General features: G+C 42.9%; 1 protein-coding gene across 6 annotated transcripts in view; it reads right to left on the reverse strand.

Moving 5' to 3' along the window:
* SH3KBP1 (SH3 domain containing kinase binding protein 1) overlaps window positions 1-17,327 on the reverse strand; it is a 344,495-nt gene that overhangs the window by 158,039 nt on the left and 169,129 nt on the right. For all 6 annotated transcript variants that reach the window (XM_065900876.1, XM_065900878.1, XM_065900877.1 and 3 more), the window contains one exon: window positions 8,272-8,375. In XM_065900876.1, coding sequence (XP_065756948.1) covers window positions 8,272-8,375 — 104 coding nt within the window. The remainder of the gene's footprint in view (window positions 1-8,271; window positions 8,376-17,327) is intronic.

Below are 17,327 nucleotides of genomic sequence, written 5' to 3' on the forward strand. Positions count from 1 at the left end.
ATTCATCAAGTCTAAAGTCTACTTCAGGGTACAAGCAGCAAGACAGAAAAATCCATTTAAGGGTTGCTATAGCTTTTTACATCCAATTGCCCTTTGTTACCCAAACCTCAGTCAGAAGCACACTGGAGAGGCGGGTGTGAGGGAGGAGGGAACATGGGGGAGGGAGAGGCACACAGGCAAATGGAGTCAGCTTCATTGTTTCAAGAGCTGTTTCACCATTCTTTCCAAAAAGAACAATGGACAAATCAAGCTCTAAGGAGAGGCCCACATCTCAACATCACTAAAATTTTCCTCAAAATTTATTCATACTTGGTAAGTTTTATGTTTCTGGGAATGTATCCATTTATTCTAGGTTGGCCAATTTGTTGGCATATAATTGTTCATAATAGTCCCTTATGATCATCTATATTTCTGTGATATCAGTTGTAACCTCTCCTCTCTCATTTCTGATTTATTTATTTGAGTTCTCTCTCTCTTTTTTTCTGAGTGAGTCTAGCTAAAGAGTTGTCTGTTTTATTTATCTTTCCAAAAAACCAGCTCTTGGTTTCACTGATCTTTTCTATTGTCTTTTTAGTCTCTATTTCATTTATTTCTGCTGATCTTTGTTATTTCCTTCCTTCTACTAACTTTGGGCTTAGCTTATGCTTTTTCTAGTTCCTTGAAGGCATTATGCTAAGTGAAATAAGTCAGACAGAGAAAGACAAATACTGTATGATCTCACTTACATGTGGAATCTTAAAAAAAAAACAAAAACAAACACATAAGACACAGACTCATAGAGAACAGATTGGTGGTTGGCAGAAGCAGGGGGTGGGGAAGGTGAGCAAAATGGGTGAAGGGGGTCAAAACAAATTTCCAGCTATAAGATAAATAAATCCAGAGGATGTAATGTAAATAATTACCAATACTATACTGTATATTTGAAAGTTGCTAGGAGAGTAGATCTTAAATATTTTCATCACAAGAAAAAAAATTGTAACTATGTGTGGTAATGGATGTTAACTAAACTCACTGTAGTGATCATTTTGCAATGTATACATATATCAAATCATTTTGTTGTACACCTAAAAGGAAAACGATGTTATATGTTAATTATCTCTCAATTTGAAAAATGTATTCAGAAATAGTTAAATGAGAATTTCAATACCAGTCCTTTTTCCTACCTGTGAGAGGTAGGGGAAAGCACTTTGGAAAATGTTTTAAACTAGGAAAATATCAAGATAGTTTTTTAAAGTTTTTAAAATTGAGACATAATTCATTTAAAGGTACAGATCTTAATGGTACAAGTCGAACAGTTTTGACAAATGCATACACTCGTGTAACTCATAGTTCTACCAGCATACAGAGCATTTCCGTCATTCCAGAAAATTTCCTAGTGTTCCTCCCCCGTCAATCTACCTCCAAGCAACCGCTAATCTGATTTCTATCACCTATGATTGGTTTTGCCTCTTTTAGAACTTCATGTAAATGTGTTAAGACATAGTTTTACCTTTTGAATATTGCTGAAAAAAATACAATTTGTTTTCAGAAAACATCCTTTTCTGCTTGTGGAATTAGTGGGAGAAAATATTTTTGAGGGAACCACTTCCTGAAGTCATAAATACCTACATTATTTTCTATTTTATTGCTTTAAATAACCATCCCTGTTGATCTGGGGACATGGAAAGCTAGTCATGCCAACTATAAACAAGTGTTATCTTGCTTCTAAATGCCTGAGCCAATATTTTCCCCCAATTCCTATGTCCTTCATTGTCTAATTACCTCTTCCAGGCAGGGCCAGAACATTCCATACACACAGGAAGTTGATTTTTATCCCCTCCCCTTATTCTTTTGAGAATAAGCCTATTCCACATGAGGGGGGTCCCTCAAAAGAGAAATCTGTAGGGTCATCTAGAGGGAAATGACTTAAGAAAATATATATACGATTTCTATTTAGGACCTAAGCAAGCTCTGTCCAATGAGACAGAGCAACATCCATGATTTTCCTGACAGTGGCAAGGGTTTCTGGTAGGGCTCTTACAGACATTCTTCAGCAATGCTTGAAAGTCCTGTCCTTCAATACAGCTATGGGCTAGTCTACAGGTCCCCAGATTCCTAAATGACTCTAGGCTATCCTTACTATCATTCCAGCTTGAAAATATGAGCAAATAATAAATCAAGCCAGAAAGATAACCTTTCTGATGAATCAAGATCCTGAAGCTTTATCCTGTAACTATTCCCTGGTGAGTGAATTGTCTATGGGGACGCGTTCACCTTAGAACGGCCACACGTAAGGAAACTTTGAAGGGGGTGTTCCTTTAGAAGTTCAGTGTGCAGACGTAGAGAATGGACTTGAGGACACGGGGAGGGGGAAGGGGAAACTGGGATGAAGTGAGAGAGTAACATTAACATATATACACGACCAAATGTCAAACAGATGCTAGTGGGAAGCAGCCATATAGCACAGGGAGATCAGCTCAGGGCTTTGTGACCACCTAGAGGGGTGGGATAGGGAGGGTGGGATGGAGACGCAAGAGGGAGAGGATATGGGGATATATGTATATGTATAGCTGATTCACTTCGTTATACAGCAGAAACTAACACAACATTGTAAAGCAATTATACTCCAATAAAGATGTTAAAAAATAAAAGTTCAGTGTGGGCAGCAGTGTCATTTTTCCCATCTGACTGCATCTGCCAGCTCCTGCTTCCTGTACTCCACACCTGCGCCCAAAGCTTCACAGGTCATCCCCAACCTCAGAGCAAAGCTGTACTAACGTCCTGCCCTCCTTCCTCGGGACTAGCCCAGCGCCTTACACGATACAGCTGTGCTTGCTGAATGAATCCAAATACTCCTCACCTTCCACATGTCCGGCTGAAATGTCACCTATTCTAGGAAGCATCTTCTTCCCTCTCACTGAGTACCTTTGTTTTCAAATTCCTCTCTCATTTGTCAACACCATTATTTGCCACTCTAACAGTATCTCGGGTTATTAGTCACCTTCTTTTTTTTTTTGTGGTACGCGGGCCTCTCACTGTTGTGGCCTCTCTCCCGTTGCGGAGCACAGGCTCCGGACGCGCAGGCTCAGCGGCCATGGCTCACGGGCCCAGCCGCTCCGTGGCATGTGGGATCTTCCCGGACCGGGGCACGAACCCGTGTTCCCTGCATCGGCAGGCGGACCCCCAACCACTGCGCCACCAGGGAAGCCCCTAGTCACCTTCTTAGTTGAGTATATCTTACCCTCCCCGACTATACCAAGCATGTTTCAAAGCAGAGTTCTGTTCAATAAATCTTTGGATCTCTATAAGCACAGTTTCTCTTACCAAGTAAGTGCTCAAATATTTGATAATTCCCATAGCTGTGCCAATCTATTATAAATACATTTAAACTTGCAAAGATGTTACTTTTACGTGGTTGCCGCCTGTTTTGTATGCCAATGATTCTAATCTAATCATCGTTGCTTCAAAACGTGGCTTCCGCCTCCTTAATATGAACGTTCTACCATCTCTGTGCACTAGGAAATCAGAGATGTACACCCCAAAGTTATTTGGAAAAATAATTGTACAGCAGCCCGGGCTCTCTAGATTATCAAATTACAATTTAAAAAATCTTACATTAATGTTATCTTTTTTTGAAAAGGGATACAAACCCTTCTAAAGCAAAGGGTGCCTTAATGGGTAAGAATTTAGGTATGCTTTGATCACCTATTAATTAATCAGCTTTTAAAGGAACTTGACTTCCCCGTCAAGTTTTGGGCAAGCACAAAACAAAAAGGCCTCCTTTTGCACATGCGAGTTCTCAGAGTTCTTACACCAAAAATGAAATGAGGATAAATTGCCCATCCACACACACAGAGGTTGTCTGATTGAGTTAAAAGTTTTGAAGAATTTCAAGGGCCTCTTTAACTCCTGCTGAGAGAACCAAATCTCTCTCCATGGCACAATAAGTAAGATGCCTAAGTTTCTAGGAAATGCAAGTGACCTTTGCAAACGACAAGGCCAAGTTAAGCTCTAAGTCAGAAAGTGAAGCCTTCAGTATCTAGCCAGCCTGACTGGGGACCACTGGGAAATACCTCAAAAACTAACCACAAAGAACAAATAACAGCCAGAATCTCTGAACACCCCTTGGGCCACCACGAGGAGAGACTGGATGAGACCAAGCTCATCTAGCACAAGAGGAAATGCAGCGCCTTTCCCAGGCTCTAGACAACATAGATAGGAAGAAGAAGAGGTTTCAAAGCACTTTAAAACAAAAGCCAAACCCCAAAAATAGGCCAGCAAGCCAGTTTCAAAACTTCAGCGGCCCTCAAATGCCACTTCTCCTGGTAACCCTGTCCATGTGCCATCTCTGTTCTTATCATTAGAACTTCGCCTGCATTGATCAATCCTCCCCACGCTGGACAAAAATGTCACAAGTGTGTATTTACAATGATTTCCTTAAAAATGCCTACAGGGGATTTAGCCTGTTAGCTTTCCTTTTGGATTGGCAGCCCAGTCCCATTAAGTGCACAGTGACTTATTTTTTCTCCCTGCAGACCAGCCAGGAGGCAGAAGTATGGTGAGCGCTTCCTGAGCGACCTTCACTTTGCCCACCCCACTCATTCCTGGACCGCCCCACACCCTCCATTTCTCCTCTAGCCACGCTGCAGAGACCCATCCAAGCTGAGCTGCTGACTTCTGCCAGAAGGGCTGTTCACTCTACCAAGGGTCAGGGCCGTGTCCACCCAAACCTGTTTCCATCCATTGCTCTTCCTGCTAGCACACAATTTGGTTAAAGAGTACAAAATATGTAGGTTTGAAGAGAAAAAGCTAGTGGTGAGAAGGAATAGGATAATAATTTGAAGGTTTAAAAAAAACGGTGCCGAAACAGGTGTAGAAAAAGACAACTAAAAGAGATTAGGGGTGAGGGAGTGTAGAATTTTAGAAGAATTGTTAACCCTGATTGTTTCACTTATGTTGTCCTCAATCCACTTTAAAGAAACCAGTGGGAATAGCAGAGGATGCATCATGGATGCAGAGAGGATAGAACTCAAACCAGCAAACCCATAGTTAAGGGAGATGCCCTGGCTCTACGAGGCTGTGTTGACAAATGGCAGACAAATATACATTTTTATATTTTAAGCTAAGATTACATCATTTTTTAGGATTCTCTACTTCATTCAACTGTTCTAAAAAACCGGTCCATACATTCAAAACCTTCCTAGGAATTGTCTCTTGGGGTGGGAGGGAGTATGGGCATTTGTGTGTGTATAGCTTTGGAATACTGTAGAATTAATCTATTAATCAATCAATAAAAAAATATATACACACCTACACAATACAATACGTTATATTTTTATTGACCAATAGATTGATTCTATAGTATTGCAAAGCTATTACTATGGTCTTATCTCAACCTGCTCCTGTGATTTAAGGGTTTTTGTTTATTTGGGATTTTCGTTTATTTTGTTTTTAGTCTTCTGTGGAATTAGACAATAGCTACTCAATGGCACTTATATAACACCCATTATAAGAGAAAAGGGCAGATTTTATATTATACAGTGACAATGGCCCAGGATCTGCAATATGACAAGTAAATTTCAACAATAGGGAAATTAATTTTTGATGATATAACTTTAAAAATATGGATTAAAAGGTAAACCTTTATGTTTTGTTTTACACAAATAGCATAGGCTACACAGTTAATTTTCCTTTTTCCTGCTTGAAGCAAGCCCAGAATGAAGCCTAGCACAGAGCTGGCAGGGATGGAAAGGAGGCGGGGACCGTAGATGGTGGTGAAGCTCTTTTCTCAGGCAAGGAGAATAACAGCCCTGCAATCATTCCTCTCCTTTAGCGACCCTCGTTCAGTTTCCCTGGAGCCAACAGGCAGTTGAGAATGGGCAATATTTCCCAGAAATTTATGAATAATTTTCCTCACCTTAATTTGCATTTCTTAAAATATTATTACAACATTAAAGGAAAAATCATCTTCTATGACAGAACCATTTTCAATTCTGGGTCCCTTTCCATTTTTGATCACATGCACAAAGATAGATTTTAGATGACTGTATCCTACTGTATGCAAATCTGTGGCTGATATATTCATTTATTTTGGAAAAAAACCTTTTCACACTTCCATTTATTCATTTACTTATTCAATAAGCATTTATTAAAGAATATGTTAGGTTTCAGGCACTATTCCAGGTACTATGAATATAAAGATAGATAAAAACCAGATCCCTACTGTTGAAAAGCTCTCAGGTTAGTGGAATGTAACATAATTACAACGCACAGTATTGTAATAAATACAGATTTAAAGGCCTCTGCGTTTACTATATTAGTGGCTTCACGATCTTCTAGCTGGATAATATGACTTAATTCACACAACTATTCCCTTTCTTGATGACTTTTCATTATCACAAGCATTGCTGCAATTAACATGTTTCACATATTTTTTTTCTGTTGACCATTTCCATGGATAAATTCCTAGGAGTAAGATTACTGAGTCAAAGGGTATTAATTCAGATTTTTATAGCTATTGACGTGCTTGTTAAGTAGCTTCATACAAGGATCATAAAGATATACAAAGTCACCAGTTCTTCTAGGCATTGCCAAGTCTTACCACTAAATCTGTTTTAGGATTTTCAAAAAGAGGTACCCATTATTGTCTTAATTTGATTAATTAATAGCAGGGCAGAACATTTTCTCATGGTTAAGATTTTTATTTCCCCTTGTGGGATGTGTGTTTACAGCAGATCTATCTATACTTTATCATTATTATAGTAGCTTTCTAAAATATTTTCATATGTTACATATATAATAACTTTTCATCTTAATTTATTGCAAATTTTTTTCCTGTTTGTTGTCCTCTTTGTTTAGCTAAACTTTCTTCAAATCATACCAAAATTTTAACTCTCTTTTATTTTTAGTCACAACTGTTTACTTTTTCCTCTGGAATTTCTTCCATGGTGTCAGTCTCATGAACTGTGCCCTTCTACCATTGGCACAAATGTTCTACTCTGCTGTGCATTCATTTTTAACTCATTCAGCTTTCAACAAATGTCTCCTATGTGCCCTGCTTGGCACCAGGAATAAAAAAAAATGGTGAATGAATGACATACTAATATAAATTATCCAAAGCTGGGAAATAGGCAAAAGGGGCCACTGCATGTCCTCCCAGTATCACACTGGGAGCCCCATTAACTGATCCTCTAGGGACAGGTATCTGCTTGACACACTATTTACTATTTATGAGATAGTTTACAACTCTGTTAGTGTAGATGTTAACCGGTAGAAAACCAAAAGCAAAACAAATGAGTCTTGTCAGATAACCACGAAAATAAACTTTTACCAGCAGAGATGCAAGAGATTCATCCCCTAGAAAAGATAACCTCAGAGGCTACAGTTTCACTGCCCTGCAGGACGCTGTGTAGTTGTGCATCTAACTTAGCAATCTTAATCAAGTTTTTTTCTCTTTCAGTCATTATGAATACTTTGCTCTTTCGCCGTTCTCTTTGAGCCAGCCTTACCAAGAATCTTGCAGGTGCCCTCATTAGTGAGTTAAGTAAAGCTTTGATGCATGCTCACTTCATGTTTATATGAGAGTCAAGAAACCTGGCTGCTAGCATCAGCCCTGCCACTTCTACCCACATCATAGTTCACTTAACCCTTAACCTCCTCCTTGACTTCCGGCTTCCTTTTTTGGCGGGGGGGAATCATGGGTTTCTGTAAGGTTGAATGGTATTCAGGACACCAAAGCAATTGGAAAACTGTACTTCTATATACAGATACATGTGTCGAATCAGAATGAATGATCAGATGCCAAGTTCGAAGCCCAGGATCCCCCAGGCCTGAGGGAGTGGAGCCTGAAAAGCCCGTGCCAGTGTCTGGTGGGACACTTCACCAGCAGGGCTGGCTCTGAGCAGCCAGGACCACACAGGAACAAGGTTATATAGTGCAGTGGCAAGAACAAGGGTCTCTGGCCAGGTGGACCTGGCTTCAACCCTCAGCCCTGCCTCTTCTAGGGTCTCTTGAGCCTCTTTCTTTTTCTACAAAATAAAGTGGTTACGATGAGTGAACGGGCCCATGCGTAAAGAACCTTGTCACTCCTGTCACATACTAGGTCTTCAATAAATGCCACTTCTTTTTCCCTCCCTGCTGGGTGGCAGGCCTCTCTGGAGGAATTTCCTCCGGAAGAGACTCAACCAGGTGATGTCCAAGGTCTCTTGAGCTCTAACGCCCCCCACAGCAAGGCCAACCAGCCAGGGGTGGGTTCTGAAAGCCCGTGTGAGCCCACCCGCCTGGCACACGTACCTCTCCTACCACCTCTATGATGTCGCCAACTTTCAGCTCAAGCTCATCATCGTTCTGGGGCAGGTAGCTGAACGCCACCTGGCACCGGCGCCTCCGTCGCTCGCCTGCATGGGAAAAGCAAAATATTCAGACACAGCTCTTGTCTCCAAATTAGATTTTAAAGAGAGGCGTCCTAGGCATGCAGGCAAATTAAGCTGACTTGTTTCACATATGCTCTCTGGGACATGGCTAGAGGCATGGCAGCTCTGGTCTCTGAGAGAGGCAGGAGAAAGCAGAGCAATGCTTCTTGGTCTTTTAAAAGCTGCTGTGTCCGAAAGGCATGGATATGAGAAACCGATCCATTGTGCAGAAGGCAAAACCCCACCCCTGAAGCGCTGGGGCACAGTGTTGCCTTAAACGGTTTTCCGTGGATAGGGCTTTGTATTTGCTGCTGGTGACTTTTAATGAAAGCTGATGTGATATGGTAGAGGAAAAAGAATGGTCTGCTTCTAATGCTAGCAGGGCAGAGGAAATTTTTCCCAAACGTGCAAAGGAAAAGATAAAGTATCCTGGCCTTCTTCTTACTAATCATCACCCTTTTAACACGCTGGAACTCAGGCTGATAAGCAAGGGCTGATTTACATTTCAGCCTCCTCTTGGTACCATTTCAAATGTCCCACAGGAGTTCAGGAAATCCACTTTTGTCCTCTTCCCTCTGTCCCAGGGGATCCATTAACAGGATCGCTGGCTGCTTACACAGAACCAACCCAGGCACATCAAGATAAAAACCAGGGCCACACTTCACCTGACTGAAGGACCCTCAAGGTCACAGCATCTCACTCACCCAGTGTGGCCCAACAGGGAGGTCCTGGCTTAGGGCAGTTCAAGTACAGATGCAACTGTCCACGCCACAGACATGCACTGTGGGGGGAAAGAACACGCATATGGTGTGCGTGTGACGGGGCTCGGGGAGCGGCGGGGCAGAGACAGACAGACGGCAGTGGAGGCCCAAGCTGGGAAGAGGTGGATAAGAGAGAGGAACCGAGACGAGCGGTGCTCAGAAGTTTGTCATTCAAGGCTGACCACTTCACCTCATCCCTTCCTGCCACCGCATGGCCTTGAAAACCAAAGGGATCAACGACTTCAAGGAAACACATTTAGAAATGCTTAAATTATTTTTGGATACTGCCTACAGGGATTCTTTTCCTTTTCTAACCTTTCCCTGAGAAAGCAAGTCCCCGCAGGAGTGATCACAGGCCACACTGAGACCCCCATGCAGGGTGACATCATACAAAGGGGCAGGCCTTTGCTACATCTGACGTGCTCACTGATCAATATTTATCAAAAGCCAGTGGCCTAGTTCTCTCTGTTCCATCTTTTTTCTGCCTGAACCTCACTAAGGAAGAACAGAGTTGAACAGAGGGAAGAGGGCAGAAGTTCAGAATCAATATCTCGTCTAATCACATCTTTGGCGACGACGTGAATACGCTCTACCTCTTTGTGCGAAATCACGAGCTGGCTGGTCTCGATGAGAACAAATGCAGAGCTCTCAGGCCAGTTCCCAGGCGCTAACTGCACTGTCAGCGGGCAGAGTAAGGCAGCCCAAGGCTCTTCCAGGGACAGAGGGCTCACCCCAAATAGCTCTTCCCAGGCGGGGAGTCAGGAAGAACGGTCTCCAGGGTAAAGAACTCCACTGCTATTCCCTGGCTTCCAACACAAAGGAAGGGAAATCAAGCCCTCTGTCATAAAGGATACAGTGATCTCCGCACCTGTCTCCTACCCACTGTGACTCCCCTGCCCTCATACACACCTCTTAAGATGAAGTTGTATAAATCTTTAAGAGCTTTACTTGTTACATGTTATGTTCAAAACAAACTCTGCAGATACAATCTGAACACGAAACAAGTAAACATGACAAATGTCTGAAACTCGACACTCATAACCACAGAGGTCACCAAAGTCCTGACCAAAGTGACTTAAAAATAACATCTAAAGACCTACTGTTAGCTGAAGTCATAAAACTTAGTTAAATGTAAGTTCGTATCTTCACAGAACCCTCTGTAAAAAGTAGCATCTAACCCAACACTACACAAAGGGTGAAGGAGAGGCGATATATCCTTCGAGAAAAGACTAACCCAGCAGAGTCAGGACCTAGAACAGAATAATATTTCTCTCGAACCAAATCTTTCCATCAGAATTCTATAACGCCCTGTCTGGAATCAGAAAGAACAGCACACTTACTAATCTCTCTCTGCCAGGCTAGTCAGTATCTCCCCTTTTATTTTTTTATTATTATTATTTTTTTGCGGTACGTGGGCCTCTCACTGTTGTGGCCTCTCCCATTGCGGAGCACAGGCTCCGGACGCGCAGGCTCAGCGGCCATGGCTCACGGGCCCAGCCGCTCCGGGGCATGTGGGATCTTCCTGGACCGGGGCACAAACAAGTCAGTATTTCTTAACTACCTCTAAGGTTATTCAACGGGTGGCACAAAGACCTATAAAGCACACTGTCAACGTACAAGACCAAGAAAAGTGAGCCCGACAGGGAGGTATCCAGAGGTCACTGGTGGAAAAGGTCACCTGACACGACCCCAAGCAGAAACAATTATTCCCTCCGACACTGGGATAGTTTGTGATCTTTTCTAAAGCACCCCTGATACCCACCACCCTAACTTATCTTGCCAACCACATGAGTTAAAAAGAAAAGAGCCAGAATGAGCAAACATTTTACAAATGAGGCAAGTAGGGCTCAGTGACTTACCCGAGGTCACCAAGCTAGTAAGTGGCAGTATGTCCTTGGCCTGAGTTCAGAGCTCTCACTCCAATGCTGGATGAACCAATTTAGTTCACACCTCATCCCAAGTTCTCTGCAATCTGTACTTAGCTGCTTCCCACAACACTGCATAACACAGCCTTAGGGCTTCTCCACGGCTTTCACATTACAGATAACTTCCAAACTCCTGCACTGCTGCTTTCCAGTCCTCGACTTCTGCAAATTACTGTTTCAATCTTGTTTGCCAGTTCCACCCAATGTAAAACCCAGTTCGGGGGGGATATTTGATGTTAGGAGACACTGCATTTCAGTGGCTTCTGTCCATCTTAAATTTAAGGGAATTTAAGGATGTCATTTGCCATTTTTTCCTTTCTTGGTATTTCACTGATGTTTACTAGTTGGTCTTGACCTTCCTTGAAGAGGTATGTAGACAACAATGTCATCTCCTTTCAGTAGCTGGTATAAACTGGAGGAAAAAAATGCATGACTTGCCCAAGGCTGTGGTTCAGAATCCTTTCGTTTAAGCTACCACCCTCACGCCCAGAGCCCCATCCACATGGACTCAAGTTTTAATACATTTCACTGGGCTTTTTTCTTTTTGCCACTGTGTGTGTTTTTCAGGCAGGACCACTTAACTCCCTACACATAACTGAAAGAAGTAACGGACACGAATTTTATGGACATACAAGCAAATGTATATGGGCACATGCACATGGCTTACCAAAAAAAAGTATGACTGAGGCAGACTTCATAAAAGGCATACTTGACACGTCTCTCTACCGCCATATTGTATGATGGCCACAAAATACACATGCATGAACATGCATTCATAAAGAGGAACATAGGCAAACACAGGTGACAAGGCAGGCACCCTTAACTCCCTCCTTCGATCTCATGACCACCTTCCATTCATGACCAGCTTTGTTTAATAAAATAGTAACAGCTAACTTTTACTGAGCACCTACTGTGTGCCAGAGACTACTAAGGACTTTATATGCATTAGTGCATTTAATTCTCACATTGAACGTGGAGGGTAGATCTTGGACCCTCCCTTTTACAGACAAGGAGACAGAGGAGGCACAAAAAGCCTGAGTATTTTACCAGAGGTCTTATAGCTAGAAAGTGCTAGAAGGGTCAGGGATTTCAAGTCAGGAGATGCAACTCCAGAGACTGCCTCCCCTGTCTGACTGTTCTTAAGAAGAATCCTCGGCTATGAGTCTTGAGACTGCAGAAGGGACTAGCTAGGCTAACATGGGACATGGTTAAGTTGTGAAACCAGGAAGTGACAAACCACAAATCAGGAGCGTTTCCTTACAGCTGCTGGCAACTGGAGCCCATATTTTAATGAAATAAAGCTGGTTGGATGGGGCAGAAATGTCGTATATTCACATTCTCTAAAAATGAAATAGCAGACACTGCCAAGGATGCCATGACCCAGCCTCAGGAACAGCACACACATCTATATTTTAGAGCCTTCCGGGGTCTTACAACAGCCGAAAACTTTACTAGGTCAATTCATTCAATGACCACAAAAATATAACAACAAATAGTGCCGGGCTTGAGAAAAACCTTTGGGTACACTGAAAAGTTTCTACACTCATACAGACTATGTTTTTTTTCATCCCACATCCTCCTTGACAGAACAAGAGTATAACTAAGAGGGTTGATATTTCCAAGAAACTCACTAAATTAATCAAATGGAGCCTCACCACATGCCTAGGAAACACAGCAGTATCCTGATGTCATTTTACAAAAGAGAAAACATTTATAAAATCAAAGAGGAACATCAGAAGAAGCCCCTGATTCTCAGGGTTACTTCTGGCATTTTCTCCAGACATGGCCTGGTGTCCACCTGGGTCAGAATGTTGACCTGCAAGGCAGACCTACGGAACTGCACTCTCCGAGGTTGAGGCCAGGGGCCTGCATTTAAACCCGACTCCGCAAGTGACACTGCCCACAAAAATCTAAACCTCAACAACGAATCAGAGCCACTAATTACACGTGAGAACAGGAAAATACCTTGTTGGGAACAAGTGGTCTCCCTTTGGAGGACACTAACCAGTGGTTCTCAATCTTGGCTGTACCCTGAAAGCACCTGGGGAGCTTCCATAAAACTCCCCATAACGTCCTAACAGCAGCCCCTAAGGAACAAGGTCTCCATAGAAAAATGGCTTCTTCCAGGGCTGGGGCAAAGAAAATACAAAGTGAGACTGGAATATGTGGTTATGACAAAATTAACGAAGCACTCTAAGGCTTGAGGGGTAATTTGTAAAGGACACAAGGCTCAGCTTGGTAGGGCTTCCACTGGCCAAATCTGGGACAACAGCAGCATGTACTAAAGGATTCATTCATTTCAAAAAAAATTCATGAGCCCATAATGATACATTCACTAGGTAGCTAGGTTGAGAGCTAGCTAGATGGATGGATAAGATTAGATAGGTTTATAGGCCAAGACGGGAAAGCTCTTCTTTACAAAAGAATGTCAACTAATGCATGTAGAAATGATAGAAACACATAATCATAATGGTTTTATAACCATCATGGCAACAACTGTTTCTGGCAAGAATCAATGGTTGCTAAAACCACTGGGTGAAATCCTGTTGGGGATTAGGATATTTAGAGAGTCTCAAAGTATCTCCCCATAGATTATTCATTGATTACAGAAGGAAATGGTCCCCTGAGTATGGAGAAACCTGGCAGACACAGCCTCAAAGTTCATGTCATCAATGATGGGACAAATTAATATCAGGTGCCTCCTTACGTGATGCACTGAGAAGGGCTTAACATCACCTACAGAACGCTCCCGCCCAAAATGTTTAACTGAAATCTGACCGCGAAGAAACATGCAAATCCAGATCACGCAAATCCATAATGAGGGACAGTTGACAAAAACTGACCTGGTTTAAAAAAATCTTTTTAAAATCAATATCGCATAAGATTTTTTAAAGGTTAGGGGACTGTTCTAGATCTTAAACCAGTAAAGAGATTTAACAACTAAATATAATGCAATCCTTAACTGGATTCAGGGTTTCTTGTAAAGGTTATAAAGGACATTATTGGAAGAAATAGGGGAATTTGGATATGGACTAATACTAGATAATAGCATTATATCAATGTTACATTTCCTGAGTGTGTTAATTCTATTGCAAAAACAAAAATTCTATTGCAGTTGCATAGGAGAATGTCCTTGTTCTGAAGTATTTAGGGATGAAGTGTCTTGATATCTGTAATGTACTTTCAAGTTGTTTAAGGAAAAAACAAAAGGAATGTGTGTGTGTGTGTGTACACACATACATACAGACACATATGTATACACATATACATACAGCGAGAGAAAAAGAGAGAGAAAGCAAATGTGGCAAAATGTTAACAATGGGTGAATCTAGATGGGTGTCCATTGTACTATTGTTACAACTTCTCTGTACATTTGAAATTTTTCTAAATAAAATATTTAGGGGGAAAAGGAAAAAAAACAGATGCCTGGGCCCCTCCCCTAGATTCTCTGAAGTCACCAATCTGGGGTGTAGCCTGGGCATCTGAATTTTAGGAACTCCCCAGGTGATTCTAGCATAGAGACATCTAGACAGGTCAGTTGTCAAAAAATAAATGGGACTCTTCCAGACCATGCTATACAGGCCCTATATTTGGCTTCTCCCCAAAGGGGAAAAAAATCATACTGATTTGGCCATGTTATCCTAATACATAACCCACGTGAATGTTGCTGTGCTGGGATTTTTATTTCACAGGCCTTTGGGACAGTTGTACTAAGCAGTCTCTAGCTCTGGAAATGTGTTCCTGGGGCCGGGGTATGGAAAAGATGGTAGTCTCTGCTATCATTAATTAGCAAACACTGCCAGGGGTGCAGCAACTCCCCAAGTTACTGAGCAGCATTCCGGATTCTTGAAGAAGCTGTTTTTTGAGTCGGAAACATCAATTTATGCAAGGGGCCAGGTTTCCTATTTCAGGATGGAAAAACAATACAAAGCGAACTAAATAAAAGTGGAGAATCACCCATTTTACTCAGGATATCCAGTACATTCTGGGTGCACGGGAAGAGAAAGCTGAATCACTGACTTTGTGGACCCAGCATCATACCTTTTCCTGGAAAAATTCCCTTGCATCACCCTGTTTCCAATGTAATGTAACTCAGACGACGAGGAGGCCACTTCAGAGGCTGATGGCATGCCAGGAAAAAAGGAACTCATGGTCTTTCCTTACAGACCTCTCTTGGCTGTGGCTGGACTGTTGCAGTGGAAATGTACAGTATTTAATTAACCAGCACTGTCTGGTCCCTGGAGACGCGCCTGCTCGATTCTCCAAAGGCTGTGTATCAATCATCAACATCTTTGCATGGCAGAAAACAGTAAATCCATTTGCCTTCTCCTTCAAAGGCAAAGTTCATCTGAAAAGAGGTTACAGCTATGCCAGTGCTCATTTGCTCCCAAGTCCCACCAGAATACAGGAGGAAAATGTAGACCCAAGAGGGAACTAGTTAGTAGGGCCTCTGAGTCACAGGGGACAGGGAGGGAGGTGGGTGAAGTCAAAAGTCACATAAGAAAAATCAACTGAATCTTGGAGATGAAGGAAATGAACATTGACTAGGTGTCTGCTACGTGCCAAGAACCCTGCTAGGCATGTCGTGTGCGCCCCCTCAAGTCCTCACACCAGCACTGTGAGGTTAGGGGTGCTGGCCCCGTCTTGATGGATGGGCCCAGAAAGCCTGGATAACTTGTATGAGGCCCATGAGTAAAATAAGTTGTGGTCTGCAGCCCTCTTCTTCCACCAACCCAAGATAATACCAGGAAGACAGAGCGGGAGTGTGTTTCCGGGGGACTTTGGATACCAAGCGAAGGATGAGGACTTACTTTTATGAGATCCTGCCCAGAGGAGGTTTCTGGGCAGAGAAGTGACAGGAAGATGTGAGGAGGACAGTGACCTAGGGAGAAGTGGCTGATGCGAAGGGGTATGCAGAACAGCTCGGGCGCGGGAGCCTAGAAGCAGGCAGAGGGCCCAACAGAGGACAGTGAAAGAGAAAGCCTGAAAGACATGGCGGGAGGAATGAGATACGCAGGGAAGGAAAGGCAGATACACAGTATCATCGTCAGGTGATACTGGGGGCCAATGACCCTTCCTTACTTGTCTTTGATCCCAGTACCTAGCTCAGTGTCTGTTAGAGCAGACATGTGATCCATTCTTGCTAAATGGATGGATGAATGAACTAATGAGCACCTAGTCCACATTCTGTGGACTGAGAATCCCTGATTTTGTGAACACAAATTCCCAAAGGAGCACTGAAGAAGGACCAGAAGGGTGGAGGAAAAGAGTTAAAGCCTCAACTCGATGTTAAGCAGGGTGCCCATTAAAGGCCAATGCCAAAATGGTTAAGATGCTATATTTTATGTTATGTGCCTTTCACCAATTAAAAAAAAAAGCCAATGCCACCCTGACCTATTGCAGGGATGGGAAGATGGTGGCCCCTGTAGTCTTGCCATTGTGCTGAAGGTGTCTCGTTCTCCACTAACACTGTAGCCCGACGCATTGGTGATACTAAACAGTGCCTGAGATACTCCTAACTGCTCTCTTCTTCCAAATTTATGGTCCACCGTCAATTTTACGTAACAGTAGAGCAGGGCTAGATCCCAACAAGAAATGATGTATATTTGATTTTAAATTTAGTCCTCTTTAAGACAGAAAATACTTGTTTCAAGTAGGAAGAAATGTATGTGTAAGCATGTTCGGGGCAGCATTTCTTCTAATAGCAAATGCATACACACACAGAGACCCACACAGGAAACATCCTGAAGGTCCACTGCGAAGGAATGGCTCCATTAATCATGGTTTATCCAGGCCGTGGGAAACTCAGCAGCCAATCAAACCGGGCAAGCAGCTCTGTGTGTACTGATGTGTAAAAGGTGCCCATCGTACATTAAGTTAAAAGACCAGGGGCTTCCCTGGTGGCGCAGTGGTTGAGAGTCCGCCTGCCGATGCAGGGGACATGGGTTCGTGCCCCGGTCCGGGAAGATCCCGCGTGCCGCGGAGCGGCTGGGCCCGTGAGCCATGGCCACTGAGCCTGCGCTCCGCAGCGGGAGAGGCTGCCACAGCAGTGAGAGGCCCGCGTACAGCAAAAAAAAAAAAAAAAAAAAAAAAAAAAAAAAAAAAAAAAAGAAATAAAAGACCAAATCACATAATATGTATATGATCCCCACATTGCAAACGCATGCACGCTTGCGTGTGCGCACACACACACACACACACACACACACCACCTCCCTCCCTCCTTAGCTCCCACCAGGGACTCTTTTATT

The sequence above is a fragment of the Phocoena phocoena genome, chromosome X (genome assembly GCF_963924675.1).
Source record: "Phocoena phocoena chromosome X, mPhoPho1.1, whole genome shotgun sequence".
Lineage (NCBI taxonomy): Eukaryota > Metazoa > Chordata > Mammalia > Artiodactyla > Phocoenidae > Phocoena > Phocoena phocoena.